At 36.6% G+C, this 17,439-nt stretch overlaps 1 protein-coding gene across 1 annotated transcript in view; it reads left to right on the top strand.

Moving 5' to 3' along the window:
* The window catches only part of LOC150078961 (uncharacterized), a 66,210-nt gene that overhangs the window by 12,638 nt on the left and 36,133 nt on the right, over positions 1 to 17,439 (top strand). The window contains exon 2 of the mRNA XM_090382903.1: positions 14,305 to 14,361. Within this exon, the coding sequence (XP_090239029.1) occupies positions 14,305 to 14,361 (57 nt within the window). The remainder of the gene's footprint in view (positions 1 to 14,304; positions 14,362 to 17,439) is intronic.

Below are 17,439 nucleotides of genomic sequence, written 5' to 3'. Positions count from 1 at the left end.
ATATCAAATCACAAACCACATTTACTATATGTGATTTTTCCTATTTAAAAAATAAATCAAGCTTGCATATTAACTATAATTGCTTGAAGATTTGGGATGAAGTTATCTTGAAGGAGTTGTAGGCAACGATACGCCTTTATCCTATAAAACACAGCATTAGTCTCTTCAAAGATTTTGACTCCACCTGCTGATTTTGTTTGGGCATTGTGCACTGTCACATTTTACTCCAGCCCATACTTCTCTAGAGTATCACGATCAGTTCATGTTTCTCAGTTGTTAAAGCCACTTTTGTTCGCAACCGTTTTATAAATTTCATCAGGAATTAATTTTACGATGTTCTGTGATGCCAAATAATTTCTACTGTAAGTTTAACAATTTATAAATATATGAAATTGAGATGCATATTTTTTATAATCCTGTGTATATAACAAGGAAATTTATATCCAGTATAAATTTTGATGAAACGCAATTGCGATACATATGTTTATTTATTAAGAACAATTTTGACAAATACATAATATGAAAGATGTCAGCAATAGCATAAGCTTAGAAAACTAATTGCACTGTTTGAATTTCACTGCCAATGATATTTTATATTTTATTTCTAAATCTCTGTTTCAAGGATTTAGGAATAAAATATTGTTTGCACAAAGTACATTTATGTCCAAAATTTGCAACATATTTTGTTTATTTATTTTGTTTTGAACGTAATTGAGTAAATTTTTACATGAAAACTTTATGTCCTGATGAAATTTAATATTATAAATCCGAATATGATGACAGAAAAACGATTTTTAATTCCGGAGCATGTTAATCAGGTCAATCGAGATGATTGTAGGGCACTTGCTCTCTGTGGCCATAGGAATGATAGTTTCAAGAAAAACTATATATAGAAGGCAGAAAGGAAAGAAGAAGAATTAATGCGACATGGATGAACCATGGTTTATGTCCTCCTTTCCCACTCACAATAGAGCCTGTCTGACTTGGAGCAGTCACCATCACTGAAGCCGAGAGCAGAGCCAGTGTTTCATTTTAATCGAGATTCGGTCTTGAAGCCGATTATCTACGTTTATCTTTTGATATATTCTTATCAGGAAGAGGGACTAGTATCATAGCACTGATCTGATGATCTGGCGAGGTATCATAATGATTGTCCACACGGACGTTCGCTACTTAGAGGAAGGCGGCGTGGCTGCTCTAGGTGCTTCCTTTAAAGTAGGCTATACTGGAATGAGATCCTTGAGACAGATGAGGCCTTTTAGAGGCGCTGTTATCATGTGCGATGATGGCCCTCAACATCGGGCCCTCGCACAGTTGGTAGAATTGCTGAAATTTTTTGTCCAGAAAAGTGAACAGAACACACTCAATTTACATACATTATATGTACGGCACAATATGGCCTAAGTCGCTGATGCGCCTGAAACCATGCCTTATCACCTCTACATGGGGCTGAATTGGTAGACGAATTCTTTAAAAGTGAAGGTATATACTCGTATATTGGATGGTTTAGGGGGATCAGAGCAGTGTTTCCATCTCCTATGCCTAAAATCTGCTATTATAAAGAAAACGGTATGAGATACTATTTTTCTAATAATTTTCTTGTAAATATTATGAGAACTTATAATATTTACAAGAAAATAATAGTTATAAACTCATAATAAATATTATGAGTTGATAATATTACTCAATATTTATCAACTTTGTGAAAGTTTGGCTATCAGGAACTATCACACATACTAAGTGAAAAGTGCAATTATCCACTTTTCACTTAGCATGTGATATTTAACTGTCGCTACCCAGTTTTGGGTAGCGATAGTTAAAGAAATAGACATGTTTCTTTTCAATTTCATACATAAGTATTCGAACTCGGGTATTTGCACCCCAGTGTGGGGCGGACGGTGATTATATCAACTGTGCTACCTATGAGCATATATACGTGGTTCTTGTAATAATATTTTCCAACAAAAGACTTGTTTAAATTTCATTAGAGGCACATTTTTCTCCATATGTCTTTTTTTGAACAGAGAATATTTGTGTTTTTCTGTGATAGAATGCATATATCTGTAATTTTTACAGATATATTCCACCCTATTTGGATGATTTATCATTATTATTGATGTTCATCATGTCCACGAAATAGGGCCAGAGACATAAGACAATTACTGTAGGATATGATAATTCTAAGACAAAGTCAAATTCAAATTATTATTTTAACGTCATCGGAACTTGTCGCTTAACCAAACCATCGCATTCCACACCACATTGTCGCATTCCTCACCCTATGGTGCGGAATGCTATTCTGCACCATATGGAAAAGTTCTCGGTTCGAATGCGGTCTCGACGGAAGTAAGTTTTATTGTCTTTTTTCATATTGTGGTCGATTTCCGAAGAGGGACACATGGTTTTTTTCGAAAAGAAACTAATTTTTCGTTCAACGGACCACAGAATACATGCCATTCACAACAGAGTATAGTGACTCTTCATGGGCTTGGTTACTTTTGTATACTAACCAACCTTAACTGCTTAACCCTCTCACATATGTAAAGTGCATAATACCTCAATGTTCTGAATCTAATTTGATGAAATATCATTAAACAACGGTGTCTAAATTCTGTTGAATTAGGCATATTGTTTTTATTGCATTCCTCATAACGGAATCCATAATTGAAATTTTGTTGTTAATGAACTGACTAGTATTGAAATTAGTTGTTTACTTCCTGAAACTTTCGCCAAAGAAAGGTTAGAGGCATGTCTTATTTTCCACTAAAGCTTTTGCTTCATCAGAGTGCTTTTAAGATACTTCTTATAATCTGGGCGATCATGTTAAGCGCTGGGTTGCTCAGGCCTCGTTTATGGAAAAGAAAACGCTTCCTACCTCTGAGGTCACTTTTTTATTCACTTCTGTTTCCAGAGTGGTAGATCACCAAGGTGAACAGCTACCCTTCAGAGGAAAAACTGAGAGAATTCAGAATTTGTAATTTATTTAGTGACACTTTGGCTCTTATCAAAGCAAAATAAAACGTTTAATAGAATATTGAACATTCTGTGGCATTTTCTCTATGAATGATGTGCAGTTTTTCTTTTTTGCCACATTCACAGAATTTGAATATATGCTTGATGGGATAAAATGAACTTCATTCTTCATCATGTTCTTCGAGCTACAAGTACAGCAGTCATTTTGAAAATAGAACTGCCAATAGCTTAGCAGTTTGAACAATTTTTTGGTTATGCAAAAACACCCTGAACTCTGCATGTGGTTCGTTGTGAAATCCAAATATTATATGGCTAAAAATCAAATTATAGTTACTTCCTATTAATTAATGGCAAACTACCGTACTGCCAGTTGTGCCATCCATGTGGGGATGGTATTGTCTTGTATGTTATACTTGTGAAAAAGCACGAAGAGATCTTTAAAAAATCGCAGGATCAGAATTTGTAGTTGTTTGTCTGTTATGGATACAGTAATATTATAAGTCTATTATAGATACAGCAATATTATAAGTCTATTATAGATTTTAAATTATTATATTATACTATGCGTATTAAAAGTCTATTATAGTCACAGTAATGTTAATATCAGAATTTTAACCATCATTTTATATGATTATATTTTCAGTGTTCTGCACGCATCTTAACTTGGTATTGCATGCCCTTGTTATAATAATAGCCAATAGAAAAACGTTTGCTATAATACGCGGCATTCAGTCTCTCAAATTGCGAAGCTATCGCTGCAAATTGCTCGAATACTACGAAACCATATTAAGAAACAAGAACCTTAGTGCACATGATTTAAGAATCATTCAGCTAGTTTAAATCAAACCTACTCCATCGAGAACAAGATTGCACCATAAATAAAATCATAACTTCCGAGGGTTTAGAAATGAGAATAAATAAGCGTGATAAAAATATTCAGAATGCTTAAGGAATTCACATTTGTGCGAATGCATCCAATGACATTTGCTATTCAAATTACTGATGGAATGAAATTTGTTTTGTTCGCTATATGACTATTTGTGTATGCAGCAAGCTAACATTGGCATACAACAGAAGAAACAACTTCATTGGCATTACAGATCACCTTTTCAAACATGAAGCCAATTGTTTTTTCAAATGTAATAATTATGTTTACAATTTTTATTCATATGAAGATCGGACTTCAGTATCATACTAAAGTTACTTTGAAATGAGGCTCGAAGTGGAAGAATTGAATATCAGTGAAAATTCCTTTTTAAAAGTACGTTGTTATAATAACTTTCTCCCAACAATCCTGCCCCCTCCCTCCCCTTCTCCAGCATCCTATCAATGTACTCGTTAAAACGCCATTGCGGAACTCCGCAAACGGTATTTTTTTTTATTGCATCATGGTCATTGAGACAAAACTTTTTACAGCTGCATTTTCCCTTCTCACTCGTTCGATCCGTTGCATGCTTTAGAAGAGAATGTTCAAACGAAATGTGATAACATTTTTCATGACGATTACGCATAGAATACTGGGAATTAAATGAGGGGAAATATACTGAAAAGGAATTTTTAGAATATTTTCTTTAGAATTTTAATATGAAGTGACTGTATTAGTATTAGCCATACAACGCAAGGAAGCAATAGGCTTTTGCTGCACTGACGAAAAAAAAGTAGATAATATACAGTAGTTGGAAAAGGCGCAGTGTGGTTTTGAAACCTTCGACAAGCAGGAGGCTGGCAACAGCCTCTCTTGTTTTGAGGATGCGTTCCGGAAAGATTCCTGAAATGTTGCCTTAATGCAGAGGTTCCCAACCTTTCTCGGTTCACGGCGCCCTTAGTGTCCCAGTAATTTTTTCACGGCACCCCTAGGATAAAAGAAATACCTAACACAGTGGTTTTCGACCTTTTAATATATATATAATAATTTAATATATATATATAATAATATAATTTACCTATATAATAATTTTATTCTTTATATAGAGGTACTAAATAAAGATCAATTATAGATCACCACAAAATTAAAAAGATACGGTACTGTACCCTTTAAAATGTACCCTTTTATAATGAAATAAATATATAAATTTCAAAATAATAATAATAACTTTAAGTAACTTAAACTCAAATTACACGGCATCCCAAGAATGTTGTTGCGGCACCCCGGTTGAAAACCACTGCCTTAATGTTTAGGGATTTAGTTATTAGCTAAATAAGCTATCTTAATATTCATTTGGTATAAGAGTAGTCATTATAGAAAAGTAGATAATAAAAACAAAACAAATTATGCGCTTTCTTTCCCACTTAGGTAACTATTTAGTTGACCTTTGAATTTCTTCGAACTGTCATCCTCAATTGCCGGCGGAGGCAACTTGTTCCAGTAATCAGCGACTCGCTGGCTAAAAGAAACTTTCAACAATGTCTAAACTTCTTACCCTATAATTTGAATTTATATTCAGGATCAGGGTGTAGCACATCTTTTGCAGAAATAGATAGCCGTGCATTTTTGGTCAGAAATTCGATAACAATTTCAGACGGTCCAGCCTTACAACTTTTTTATTGCTTGCTGGATTTTGTGCTCTATGGTATTCATGTTCTGAGAACAGCAGGATTTAGTAAGGTCGTCTGCTTACATGTATGCCTCCACCATATTTGGAATACCCAATATCACAGTATTTATTCTGAAGGCAGATAATGTTCTGCTGGGAACAGACCCTTGCAGCACACCTTGCTCCTGAATGTGCAGACAGGAAATGAACTCCGGTAGTGAACCTGAAAACTATAATGGAAAACGTTTTGGATCAGCTTGGGGCAAGTATCCTCTTAAGCAAGTCCCCTCGTTCTGGGATTATTTATAACAGTGAAAATTCCTCACTCATTCATTTTACTAACCCTTCTCATAGCCTTATAAACCTCAGTCATGTCCCCTCTAAGGTGTCTGGTTGCCAAGCTCTGTAGCCCACATAATCGAAGTCTTTCCTCGTGCGTAAGCCGATTTGCCGATCTCACCATGTCAGCTGCCCGTCTTTGTACCCTTCCAAGAAGATCAATGTTTTTCAGATACAGTATTCCAAATGTGGTCTTACAATTTCCTTATACGTTCGGATTATGACCTCCCTATCTCTACAGTGTATTTTTCAATAAATCATCGATAGGACACCATGGGCTTTCCTGGCCGCTTGTTTATACTGCTCAGAAAACTTCATGCCTGCCCGTATCGTAGCTCTCAGATCCCTCCCTTCCTGCATTGTTTTTATTTCAACCTCCAACCAAGTGTATTTTGGAGTTGCTAATTCCCAAGTGTAAGAACTTGCATTTTGCTGCATTAAAACATTGTTGCCACTTTTCTGACCATTCTTGAAGCCTTTTCAAATCATCCCGAAGGAGCGCTGTTTGATACTGACCATTAACATCAGTATCAAACAGCGTTTCCCTGTCTTTACGTCTGCAAATTTTTACATTTATATCACGTACTTTATGCCTTCGTTGATGTCGTTTATGGAAATCAGAAACAACAGCTGTCCAAGAACCGATCCTCGAGGAATCCCACTTCTGACGTTACGCCAATCTGAACAATATCCTTTAATCACATCCTTCTGCCCTGCAGCCACCCAGCAATTCATCTTGGAATCTCTTTCCAGTAATCCCAACATGTTCCAGATTATTCAGTGACCTCTCATGAGGGAAAGTCAAATGCGTCGCTAAAATGCAAATAAACTGTGTTTAAATTGGTCCCTACATCCAGCTCATGAGTAACTGTGTCAAAATGGCTTACCAGGTTAATTACACACGATTTTCCCTTAACAAAACCATTTTGTTTGCCCTTCGGAATGTCATTTCTATCTAAATATCTCTGGATTGCACTCTTAATCATTGCGTCTAAGATTTACTGTAACACTGAAGTCAGACTAATCGGTCTGTAGTTACTTTTTTTTATCGTATGATGTGAGCAATACACGCAGGAACCAGTTTTTCCTGCTTCCTTTGTGTATCGTGGTCGTGAAATCCAACCGGATAGTGCGGCACCATCGTGATATCCAAGCCCGAGGCGGGATTCGAACCCGCGACCTTTGGGTTGCCAGTGACCTCTCATGAGAGCCGACCCGGCTAGCCCGGTCGGCTCTGTAGTTACTGACTTTATTCTTATAACCGCCTTTACGTATTTGCGATACATTGGCACTTCTCCAATCCAAAGGAATCTCTCTTGAGTCCAGTGATCCCCTCATAACCTTGGTTCAACACACTCTCTGTATAAACAAAAAAAGAGGGCGGGGATGAAAAGAAAAATACCTTTAAGCATTAAATATGAATTGTATTACATATATTAAGACAAAATCCAGTGATTAAGATAAAGTACTTTAATGAAATATAAGGAATGTGCTTGACTGGCGATGGTCATTTAGTGGTCGTGTATCTCTTATGTTTTACTTAATATTTAGAGAACAACTTAATATTTACCGAAATTCACCTATTAATCCTTGTGGATAATTAGGGTTCCCTGTGGATAATCGAAATTATGCTAATATAACACCTTGCCGGCTTCGAAAAATAAGTTTAGCAATTGCGAAGAATCGTGGTAAAAAAATTCATTAACTTTACGAGTACTCAATTATTTTTTTTTTTTTGTTCACTTTTAGCCTACTTTAACCTTTCAGTTTCATTTATTGCTAATTCAGTTCCTACTGCTTTTATGCAGTACTCTGTAAGCCCTACGGCAACGGTAGTGTTTAACAACTTATTTTTTAAGGCAGCCATACGTGGGACCCAGTAAGTAATAAATCACATAGTTTTGAGGAATCTTTCAGATTTTAACATCCGATGCACATAACTGTGAACAAGCAAGCTACGGCCATTCAGCAGTGGACCAAAAATGGAGTCTGTCATCATATGTTTCAAACTACTGTACTTTTACCAGCAATAGACGCATCTGTCCATTAAGGCCAATTGCTAATTCACTGTCTACCAACTCCCTGCATGCACGACTAAGGGACTTTGTATGGGTGCTTCAACAAAAAAAAGTAAATGTTCAAAATATGCTGATATCAAATCCATTATTGCATCCTTAAGGTCAAGGATACAATACAGGATGAGAGATATGACTCTTGGGAAGCCAACATATATTAATAGCCTCCAATAGACAATCATGAAGCTTCACATCATGAAGTGTCACATCTAATCCACCCACAATCTGCTCCCATTTCCGACTGTCATTTCCATATGTCATTATTATTCAGTAATGTTGTTTGGCAATGTGTTATAAGCTGAACTCATTAAAATCCGATGCCACAAGAAATGAACAAAAATAAAAGCATGAAAAAATAAATACACCGAAGTGTCAAAGCCCAAACAGGAATATAAAGAGGTCTTATTCCCGGTGGCAAATCGAAAACAAATGAATATTGCATGCTACAAAAACCATGGAAACCGTTAAGTGATTAACATTGTAAACTTGCTGTACTCAGCCTGGTGATGTCACCATAATTTAATTGCATATCCCGTTCGTCCTTTGCTTCATTGGTCCTTCACGTCCGGTCCTAGCGGGACTGCGCATATAATTTATCCATTTCGAGTAACTCATGCAAGGTAGCCTCGGATCGCACAGATAACGCCCCTTCTTCCGCTTGTAACCTGCAACCTGCAGTTCCGTTAGATCTCCACTCTGGAATCAAAGAAGATTAACAAGTGGATTATTTTCTAATCTGGTTAATTATGTTGGCTTTGAACGAGTACTGTTGCCGTAGTCGAAAAGCTTTTATTGGCTTAGTGTATAATTACTACGATAGTACAGTGTAGATTCTTTAAAAATCAACTGCTGTTTGGTACAAATTCCATGCTTATAAATGTTATTTAAAATCATAAAAAAAAAAACGTGTAAACATTTTTTTTTAAAAACATGGGGAGCAGTAAAAATTACAAGAGACAAGATTTTAATTTTTATGGTAAGGGTAGTAGCACGATTTAAAAAGACCAGTATTTCCTTCGATAAATTTCAACCGCAGCCTCTACTAACTGTCCTTGAGAGATACCAGCAATCTTGGTGACCCCAGTGTTTTACAATTGGTTAGTTCACATTCATGCATTTTTTTTTTCATTTTTTTTTGGCATTTTCCAAGGTTATTGACCTTAATGTCAGTTTTTTCCTGCCAGTTTAAAATTAGCATATAGCAGATGTCACCGATATTTAAAACGCTGAGAAGAGGGCTATGTCGGTTATATTGGAAAAACGAATAAAACGATTCAGTAAAGGTTGTTGAATACAGGTTTTAAATCTGAATAAGAAATCGCAGATTAACTCATGACTACATATTAGTATTTATCTAAGCAGGTCAATTCCAATTCCTAAACACTGCCTGTACGCAATGCATTACATTTCAGGAACCGTAGCACACAGTAACAACTCATTTTTTTATATATATATATAAATATATATAAAGGAGAAAAAAAGTAAAGACTTTCGCGCACGAGCCGAGAAATTTCGTTTCTGAGCATCCGCCACATAGCCCATTCTTTCCTCTAACTTGCACATGGCAACAAACATAATATCCAGTGCTTCAGCTACAATATATGGTATAGGGATAGTCTATGTGATATGCATGAAAAAAAAATAATAATAAAAAAAATATATATGTATATTTATAAATAATAATTCCGGATTTCTGTTGGTCCAATTTTAATGAAATTATGAAATTTTGGAGTGCTTATATAACAGAGCGAAATATAAAATTTCCATGGAAATCCATCCAGTAGGAGTCGAGTTATTACATGCGGACGGACATATTTAAGACAATAAGCGCATTATGCATGTACCCGAACGCGCCTAAAAGCAGAAGATTTTAAATGATTATTTTAAATTTAAAATTTAAATTATTTTAAGTTAACGGTTTTTAAGAGTGTTAACTTTTAAAGCGTTAAAATTTAAATTAACAGTTTTGCTTGTTTTCTGAACGTATTAAGCTTAATCGGTTATTTAACCAAAGAATATGAAAATGTGAAATACGATGGACTAGCGTAATCATAAAAAAAAAGAAGTAACAAAAAAAAAACATTATTACAATACAGTACATGGTTATCTAATCGTTAATAAAGCGGTAAATCTATATATGTGACTATAAAGTGCATGAATATAGTTAACTGTGATATTCTGGTCCCAAGAGGATCAGACCAATGTAGACCAGATCGTTTAGATTTATGAAGCTGAGGTTGGATTGTTGCTTGCTTCTCCTGATGAATATTTCTTATAATTTGATGAGGTAAGTATCTGCAAGAGTGGCAGATCTGTAGATTTCATCATTACTCATGTGGATGATTCTTTAAGTACCTCGATGGAATTAAATGGAAACGTAATCCAGAGATGCTATGCTTCGAAGTTTCGATCTGATGGGGAGTAATTTGTATGGCTTCTGTTGCATGGAGGAGGACTGGAAATGAGATCCCAGATATTTTGTGAGTCAATGCATGCTTACAGTAACTGAACAAAGATGACAAGGTTACTAGAAATTATATATCATGGCAACACTGAAGCAAATTTAGGTTGGCAAACAGGACGAATTTTCAGATTGTAATTAGCAGACCTGCAACCTTGTTTAGCCATTTTAGGAGCCAGTACTCAAGTGATAAAGATATGGATTGGAAAGATGAGGGCGCAGAGGACATTATTACTGAGGTTATAGTAAGAGCGTCAGACCTTTTCTTCCCAGATGATACCTTGATGAAAATAATCTGAGCGGTTTTCTCAATGTTTGTCGAGAACCCAATAGCATGGAATTATATAATCTTCGCGTTCTCGTAACGGTTGGTTGCGTGTTTAAGTGGTTAAAGGAAGAGATTGGGAGTCTTTCGTAATAACACAATATTTTAGTTTTGTCAGTGTGGGTGGTAAAGTTATCATGATTAGCAAGGAAGGGGCACTGAGGAAACATCATAGAGCACGGGGGAAGAACACCACCCGGGGACTATGCATACTTTTTCACAAGTATTTTGTATTTCTGTGTTATCCGCGCGTTAACGTCTCCCCTGGAGCCTTCCTTTTATTGCTCAGAAATGTTTTAAAGTACTGTATTCCGATAGAAATTAGGAAACAAAAAAAAAAAAGATAAAAATAAATCTTAGGATATCTATGAACAAGATAATAAAGCGTCTTATGCTATGGCTAGTATAATTTTAACAATATAAATAAATTTTTCTGTTTATACTCCGGCACGACAACCAAGTCAGTAGAGTTTACAATAAATCGTCAATACAAATATTTAGTCACAGGCTTGAACCCCGGCCCACTCAAGGAACGCGTGCTATGCACTCTCGCTCTTGACCACTAGGAGATGTATACAAAATTTCAACTCAGATAAGTAGGCTTTCGCTTCGTTTTGATTTTTCCCACCACTCTTACCTAATTTAACGCTCATTGACAGTGAACAGCTATGAGAGGGAGGGAATCGGGAGAAATAGATGGTTATAATCATTGTCCTGTTGGCGCCTCCGTAGCCAGGTGGGAAGGAGCAACAGTGCTTAGCACACGCTTCTTGATTAGACGGGGGTTTGAGACCATCTCCACCAAATACGTAGGATGCGGAAAGCTCAGGGAATGACCACCGCATATTCCCGGAGCAATATGGCCTTAGTTGCTAATGCTCCTAAAAACCAAATAACAACAACAAATTGTCCTGTTCACACCGACTGGAAAAAGACACTAGGAAGTGTTATGGTTTTTTTTTTTTTTCATTCCATGGCTGCTGAGTTAGTCGATCTTAGGCGTAGATAGCAAGTCCCCCTCCCGAAACTCGGTTTTTCGTCCAACAAAACAGGTAAACCGACCAGATCCTTTAGATTTGGATATCCACCTGAAAACGTTTGGTCAGGATCGAGTAAATAGAAGAAGAATATCCGTGATCGTCGGCCTAGGGGCCCACAGCCACCACCTGTGAACCAATGACCCATATCTCCATTTTGGTGGGAGGTTTGAGCATCAACTGCTTTGCATGCAGTGTGGTCGAACAATCCTCATGGTTCACTGATCCCAATTCGATTGGGCGATTTCCCGTATGCCTTATAAATTCAGGTCCGATGACATCAGATTCTTACCTCTCAGCTATGACAGTTGTCATTTAACTTTTTTGCGTACTGTTTTGTTGTATTTTCTTATTTTAATCTATTTATTTATTTTTTTCATTATTATTATATGGTATATTTAATATGATTTCTTTATTATTTAATAATAAGATATCCTTATATATGTATTATAATGTTTCTATCTTCATTTCTATATTCTCTTGATTAAAGTATTTTACCCCTCTCTCTCACAAGTTTAAGGAAAACAGATTAATTAAATTTGCCTGAAAATGCACTCACTGGCCAAAAAATTTTAAACCTTTTGTAATTGGCGTCAACGGATAATTAAACGAACTGTTTGCAAATATAAGTCGTCATATGGTATTATCGCAAATTCCTGGGTATCAGATAAATATTGTGCGCTTTCTTTGGGCTTCTTAGTCGAACCGGTCGTGGAGAAGACAGGTGAATTTTCCGAAAAGTGCTATTGTTTGAATACTTTTAGCAGGAGCCGCAATTGAAAAAAAAAAAAAAAAAAAAAGAAGGAACTCACTGGTGTCTTGAAAGAAACCATCTCAAAAGTATAGAATGAGTTGAAGATGAAAGCAGAATGCAGCTCTAAAAAGGAAGAAATGCGACAGAAATTCGATACTCCAAGAAACAGTACAGTAATTTAAAGTGAATTGTGCGTCAGAATAATTCTATTATGCACCATATGACTGAAAAATTCAATTTAGGCAAAGAAAGACAAAAATAGACTTAATTCTTAGTCGCCTCCCATGCTTTCGCATACTTGCGACTAAATCTCATCTTATAGCATTGATTAACTTATAGTTACAATTCTTCTTGTAGTTATGATTAACTCGAACATATCAGTTGGTTATATAAATATGAACAAAGACTCTCCCCCCACTTGATCATCTTAACTGAAAATAAATGAGATTTATTCAAGTAACAGAGCGACTTTTGGCCTCGTGGTGGAGACAGGGAATCACTCTCCCCCACGAGTTTCCGCCCCGCCACGAGGAGGTAGATTACTACTATTAAAGCTCTCAAAAACATTTCAACATTAAATTAACTTAGTAATACAATTTATACCTATAATGGACAGATCACACACATACACACACACAGAGGTCACAATACCATCACTACAGTCCTATCAGGTCTTCCTACTGATGACTATACAGCGCCGGCAAACCCCAAGCACGCATCTATGGGACTACCCATATTCATACCAGATCTCGAATTATGCCAAACGACGACTTCCGAGGCACTGCGTAGGCACGCCTGTCATAACCTACTAGCTATGCAGTCCTTTCCGCCTCCCAGGTGGACTACTGGTCACCTCACCTCCAGAGCACTGCACTGTGAATAAATCTATCCATAGTCTGTAGACTTCGTCTAAACGCCTCTAAGGGTCGATCAAAATGTGGACAACTTCTATCAACCGCCCAAACTATGCACCAAATAACTGAAATATTGAATTGAGGCAAAGAAAGAGCGAATTATGTGGTGGAAGTTGAAGAATCTGGGATTTAGTAGTCCTGTGCTTACACCAAAGCCACTTCTTTCTATAAAAAAATCGAAAGATTCGACTGAGTAATGACTCCAACACCAAGACTAGACTGCGGACTGTGGAAAAAAGATAATGTGATCTGACGAGTCCCGATTAGTTTTTCTGCACCAATGGTGCAAATAAAGGAAATCAAGTCTTTTAATCTGAATCTAGTTGACAATTTCTGGGATATGTTGGAAAAGGCAGCTCGGCTTCGTAATTCTCTATACAATCACAATACATATTCTGATGGAAGAAAGGTCAAATCTGGAGCTAGATTGACCTAGTGGAATCCAATCCATGATGTGTACGGGCTGTAATTCGGCAAAAGGTGAGTCTACTTGATTTTGAATAAATAGCTGAAAATTTCTTATTTTTTTGGCAAGTGAATGTAGTTTAATATTAAGAAAATCTAACTATGCCAAGTAAAGATTTTTGCTAGTTTCAAGCGAAATGCATTCACAATGGTTGTCCAGCATTTATCTATGCTACAAAAATATCAGTCGTTTTTATTTCGAATTTCTGAAAGCGCTGACTTCATGGACAAGACTATTAGCATTCAGATTATGAGAAATTTTTTAATTTTATTTTTTTGCAAGAATTTGCATGGGGTGCTCCTTTATATTCTTTAAAATTTTAATTTATCAAATTCGTACTGTTCATTTGATTTTTGATATCTTTCTTGTGTAATCTAGTTATTTTTCTGTTGATTAATACTTATATGTTTGTTTTATTTTGTACAGGGAGGATGTTGCTGAGGGTGACACTCCTTTTGTCAATGTTGTGGCCAAGAGTGAAAGGTGAGTAGTGCCAGACTAGTCTAGAGTGCTCCTATTTTAACTGTTTACCTTTACTACTGTTTATATTTTATTTGGAGGTGATCTAAATACTTGAAAGAATCTATAGCTTATGGTCCATCACTATTTCCAACTCAGTATGCTGCTAGACGGGGTAAGATAGCTAACACTCTTATTGTATTTGCACACGTAGAGTTTTGTTTGACATAAAATGCCAACTGTTGAAACTTTTCTGGACTGAGGCAGAGTCCGAATCCGGAAAGATGTGCTTCTTGGTCTTGGCTCTTATACAAAGATTTAATATAAGTGTCATCTAGGATGTATTCAGAGTTGATGCTAGTGAAAATCTTGATATCATCTGCATACTTAATGATATCACTGTGACCCATCGCAAAGGAAGGGGGGGGGGTAAAGAACAGCAGAAAAAAGATCTCGGGATCGGACCACTCACCATGCTTACATAGCATATTAGTATTAGGCCATATTGTGCTGTGTATATTATGTATAAGTCTGTGTTCGTCGCCGATTTGCATGTTGTGTGAGATTAAAAATCCAGATATAACCCACGGGAAAATCTAACCCACTCCGCCTCCTGAGCTTGCCCCGATTGAAGAGGTCTTTAAGAATTCCTCCAGTTACCGATGGGATTTGAACTCAGACATTTCCAAGTGAGAGACTAGTAACCAAACATTAACTGTCGCAGAGGCCCACCCTGTGCAGTAGGGTAGTCTTCCTTGGCGGTTTTCGATCTGGTGAAGACATTGTTTACATGTTGTGCAACTGTTGTACTGTTATCCAGTAACATTCGAATGAACCACCACAAATTTTCGCTGATATTATAATAACCATATAGCAAGTTAATGTGGACAGAGATGGAAGTAGCTTTAAACACGGCTTGAATATCTGCATATGTAATTGTGGTTGCCTTTCCCCTAAGAATTTTCGTAATGGTAACTAAAATCTTCGTGTCGGTTGACCTCCCTAGAATGAAATACTGAAATTATAATGACTATTCTAGTTTTATTTGATTGGTGAGATTTTAAAGAAAAACAGTTCATATTCTAGATGAAATTGTTTTGAATGTGACTAAGTAATATTCAAAACAAGTTGGACCAATTCATCTTAGACTCATCTGTAATCCGTCCTGATTTTACAGAGGTAGACACTGACCTTTGTCCATAGCATATTTAGGAAAGCCTTGTAGTTCTTAGAATGTGTTTAACCATTCATATTCATAGAAATAAATCTACAGAACTCCTGTATGAAATAGATGAAAGGACTAGAACGCAGTCCCTAACAGCCCTTTTTTAATCTAGTCAATAATTATAACCCCAGTTCATATGTGTCGACCGGGCTAGCCGGGTGGGTAAAGTGCCTGCCTGGTAACCCAAAGGGCGCGGGTTCGAATCCCGCCTTGGGAGGTGCATTATGGCCACAGGAGCCGATGCGCCAACAACTACACAAAAAAAAAAAAAAAAAAAAAAAAAAAAAAAGTTCATATGCACCAATAAGCTTCTACAGCTTATTTTATGCATATTCACATAAACAGTGAACCGAAGTATAAATGTCCACCAAGCAGTTCAATATCAATACAGTTCGGAGTAATTCCGTATCTAACTAATCCCCGAATATAAATACTCGTACTAATTGAAATCAGCTGGAAAGCAATAGCCCATTATTGTCCTTAAAAATGACTCATCTACAGATATATTTAGCTAAACTTCTGTCCTCTCTTTTATTGAATTTAAAACTTTGAAATACTCAGGCCTGTTTATTGCTGAATGAATCATGCTGATAATTTCTCGAGGCGTAATGCACACATACAGAGCTTCTAGAATGTTCCAAAGGAGGGGACCCATTTGGAACATGGAAGAACATCTGTGGGCCGTATGGTAAAATGCTAATTACCTGAAACAGATGATAATTACATAAAATATTATTAAATTTTTATTAATAAATTGGCTCCGCCAGTCAATTCCTCTCGTGTTTAAAGAGCAATCTCCTAACTCTTGGTGAACACTGTACAACCCAAATTTCCCCACTTCTTTGCGGTGTTCACACTTGAAAATCTCACCTGCGAAATTCGTCCTCTGTGATTCCATAAGCTTTGAGATTCCTAACACAAAAGTTCTGCATTTTATGGGCAAAATAACTCCACACCATGAATTATGAGTTTTAATAGTAACTGGTGTAGCTTCTAGACAAGGCCCGAATGAAATATTTTGCTGCACCTATTAACCAAATCAATATCCTTAACAGCATTAGTTTATACTGACACACTCTATCGCGAATTGTACGAATGTTTCGAACTTTAATATCCTTTAATGTTTCTTAACTCAGCTATTACAGCTGTTTAATTTTCACTAGATTGGCCCTCGTGGGTAGCACAGTTGGTAGGATCGCCGTCCTCCTCACACCGGGTGGAAAATACCCGAGTTCGATTCCTGTCAATGACGGCAGGAATTTTTATTGGTCTTTTTCACAACGTGGCTGAGTTAGTCGGTCTCAGGCAAGGGTACCATGGTTTTTTCCTCCGGAAACTCTGGTTTTTCGTCCAGTAAACAGAAAATTGACCTCAGAACACATGCAATTTACAGTCAATATACACAGAGCAACGTGGTCTTAGTTGCCAATGCTCCTAAAATCCAATAACAACAACAGCAACTAGATTGAACGCTTATTTCCTTCAGAATGAGAACGTTCTGGCCACTTAGGAGCCTCTTTGGAAAGTCCCCCCAATATATTCCACCTGCTACGAATGACGAAATACGCAACAGTCCAATCTTTGGTACAACTCAGTTTCACTGTTTAATTAAACTGAAGCAAAATACACCAGGCCGAAGCTATTTCTTATGGAGATTTAAAACTTTGATATTTCCTCATCAGTGTAATTTAAGAAGGCCAAAGTTATTTAGTACTGTAGAGTTAACTACTCTATGTTATATACAGAGTGCACCTGGAGGTGCAGTAAATTAGAGCGTGTGTTCTATTGGCCAAAACAATTGAAATATAAATGTGTGTCCGGAAATGCTTCGTTGATAAACTAGAGTTATTCTAAAAGTTTCTTAAACCCAATACAAT

Source organism: Mastigoproctus giganteus, chromosome 10 (genome assembly GCF_048544385.1).
Source record: "Mastigoproctus giganteus isolate SK-2022 chromosome 10, ASM4854438v1, whole genome shotgun sequence".
Classification (NCBI taxonomy): domain Eukaryota; kingdom Metazoa; phylum Arthropoda; class Arachnida; order Uropygi; family Thelyphonidae; genus Mastigoproctus; species Mastigoproctus giganteus.
The sequence above is the reverse complement of the archived record's forward strand: the minus strand, read 5'-3'. Positions and strand labels throughout refer to the sequence as shown.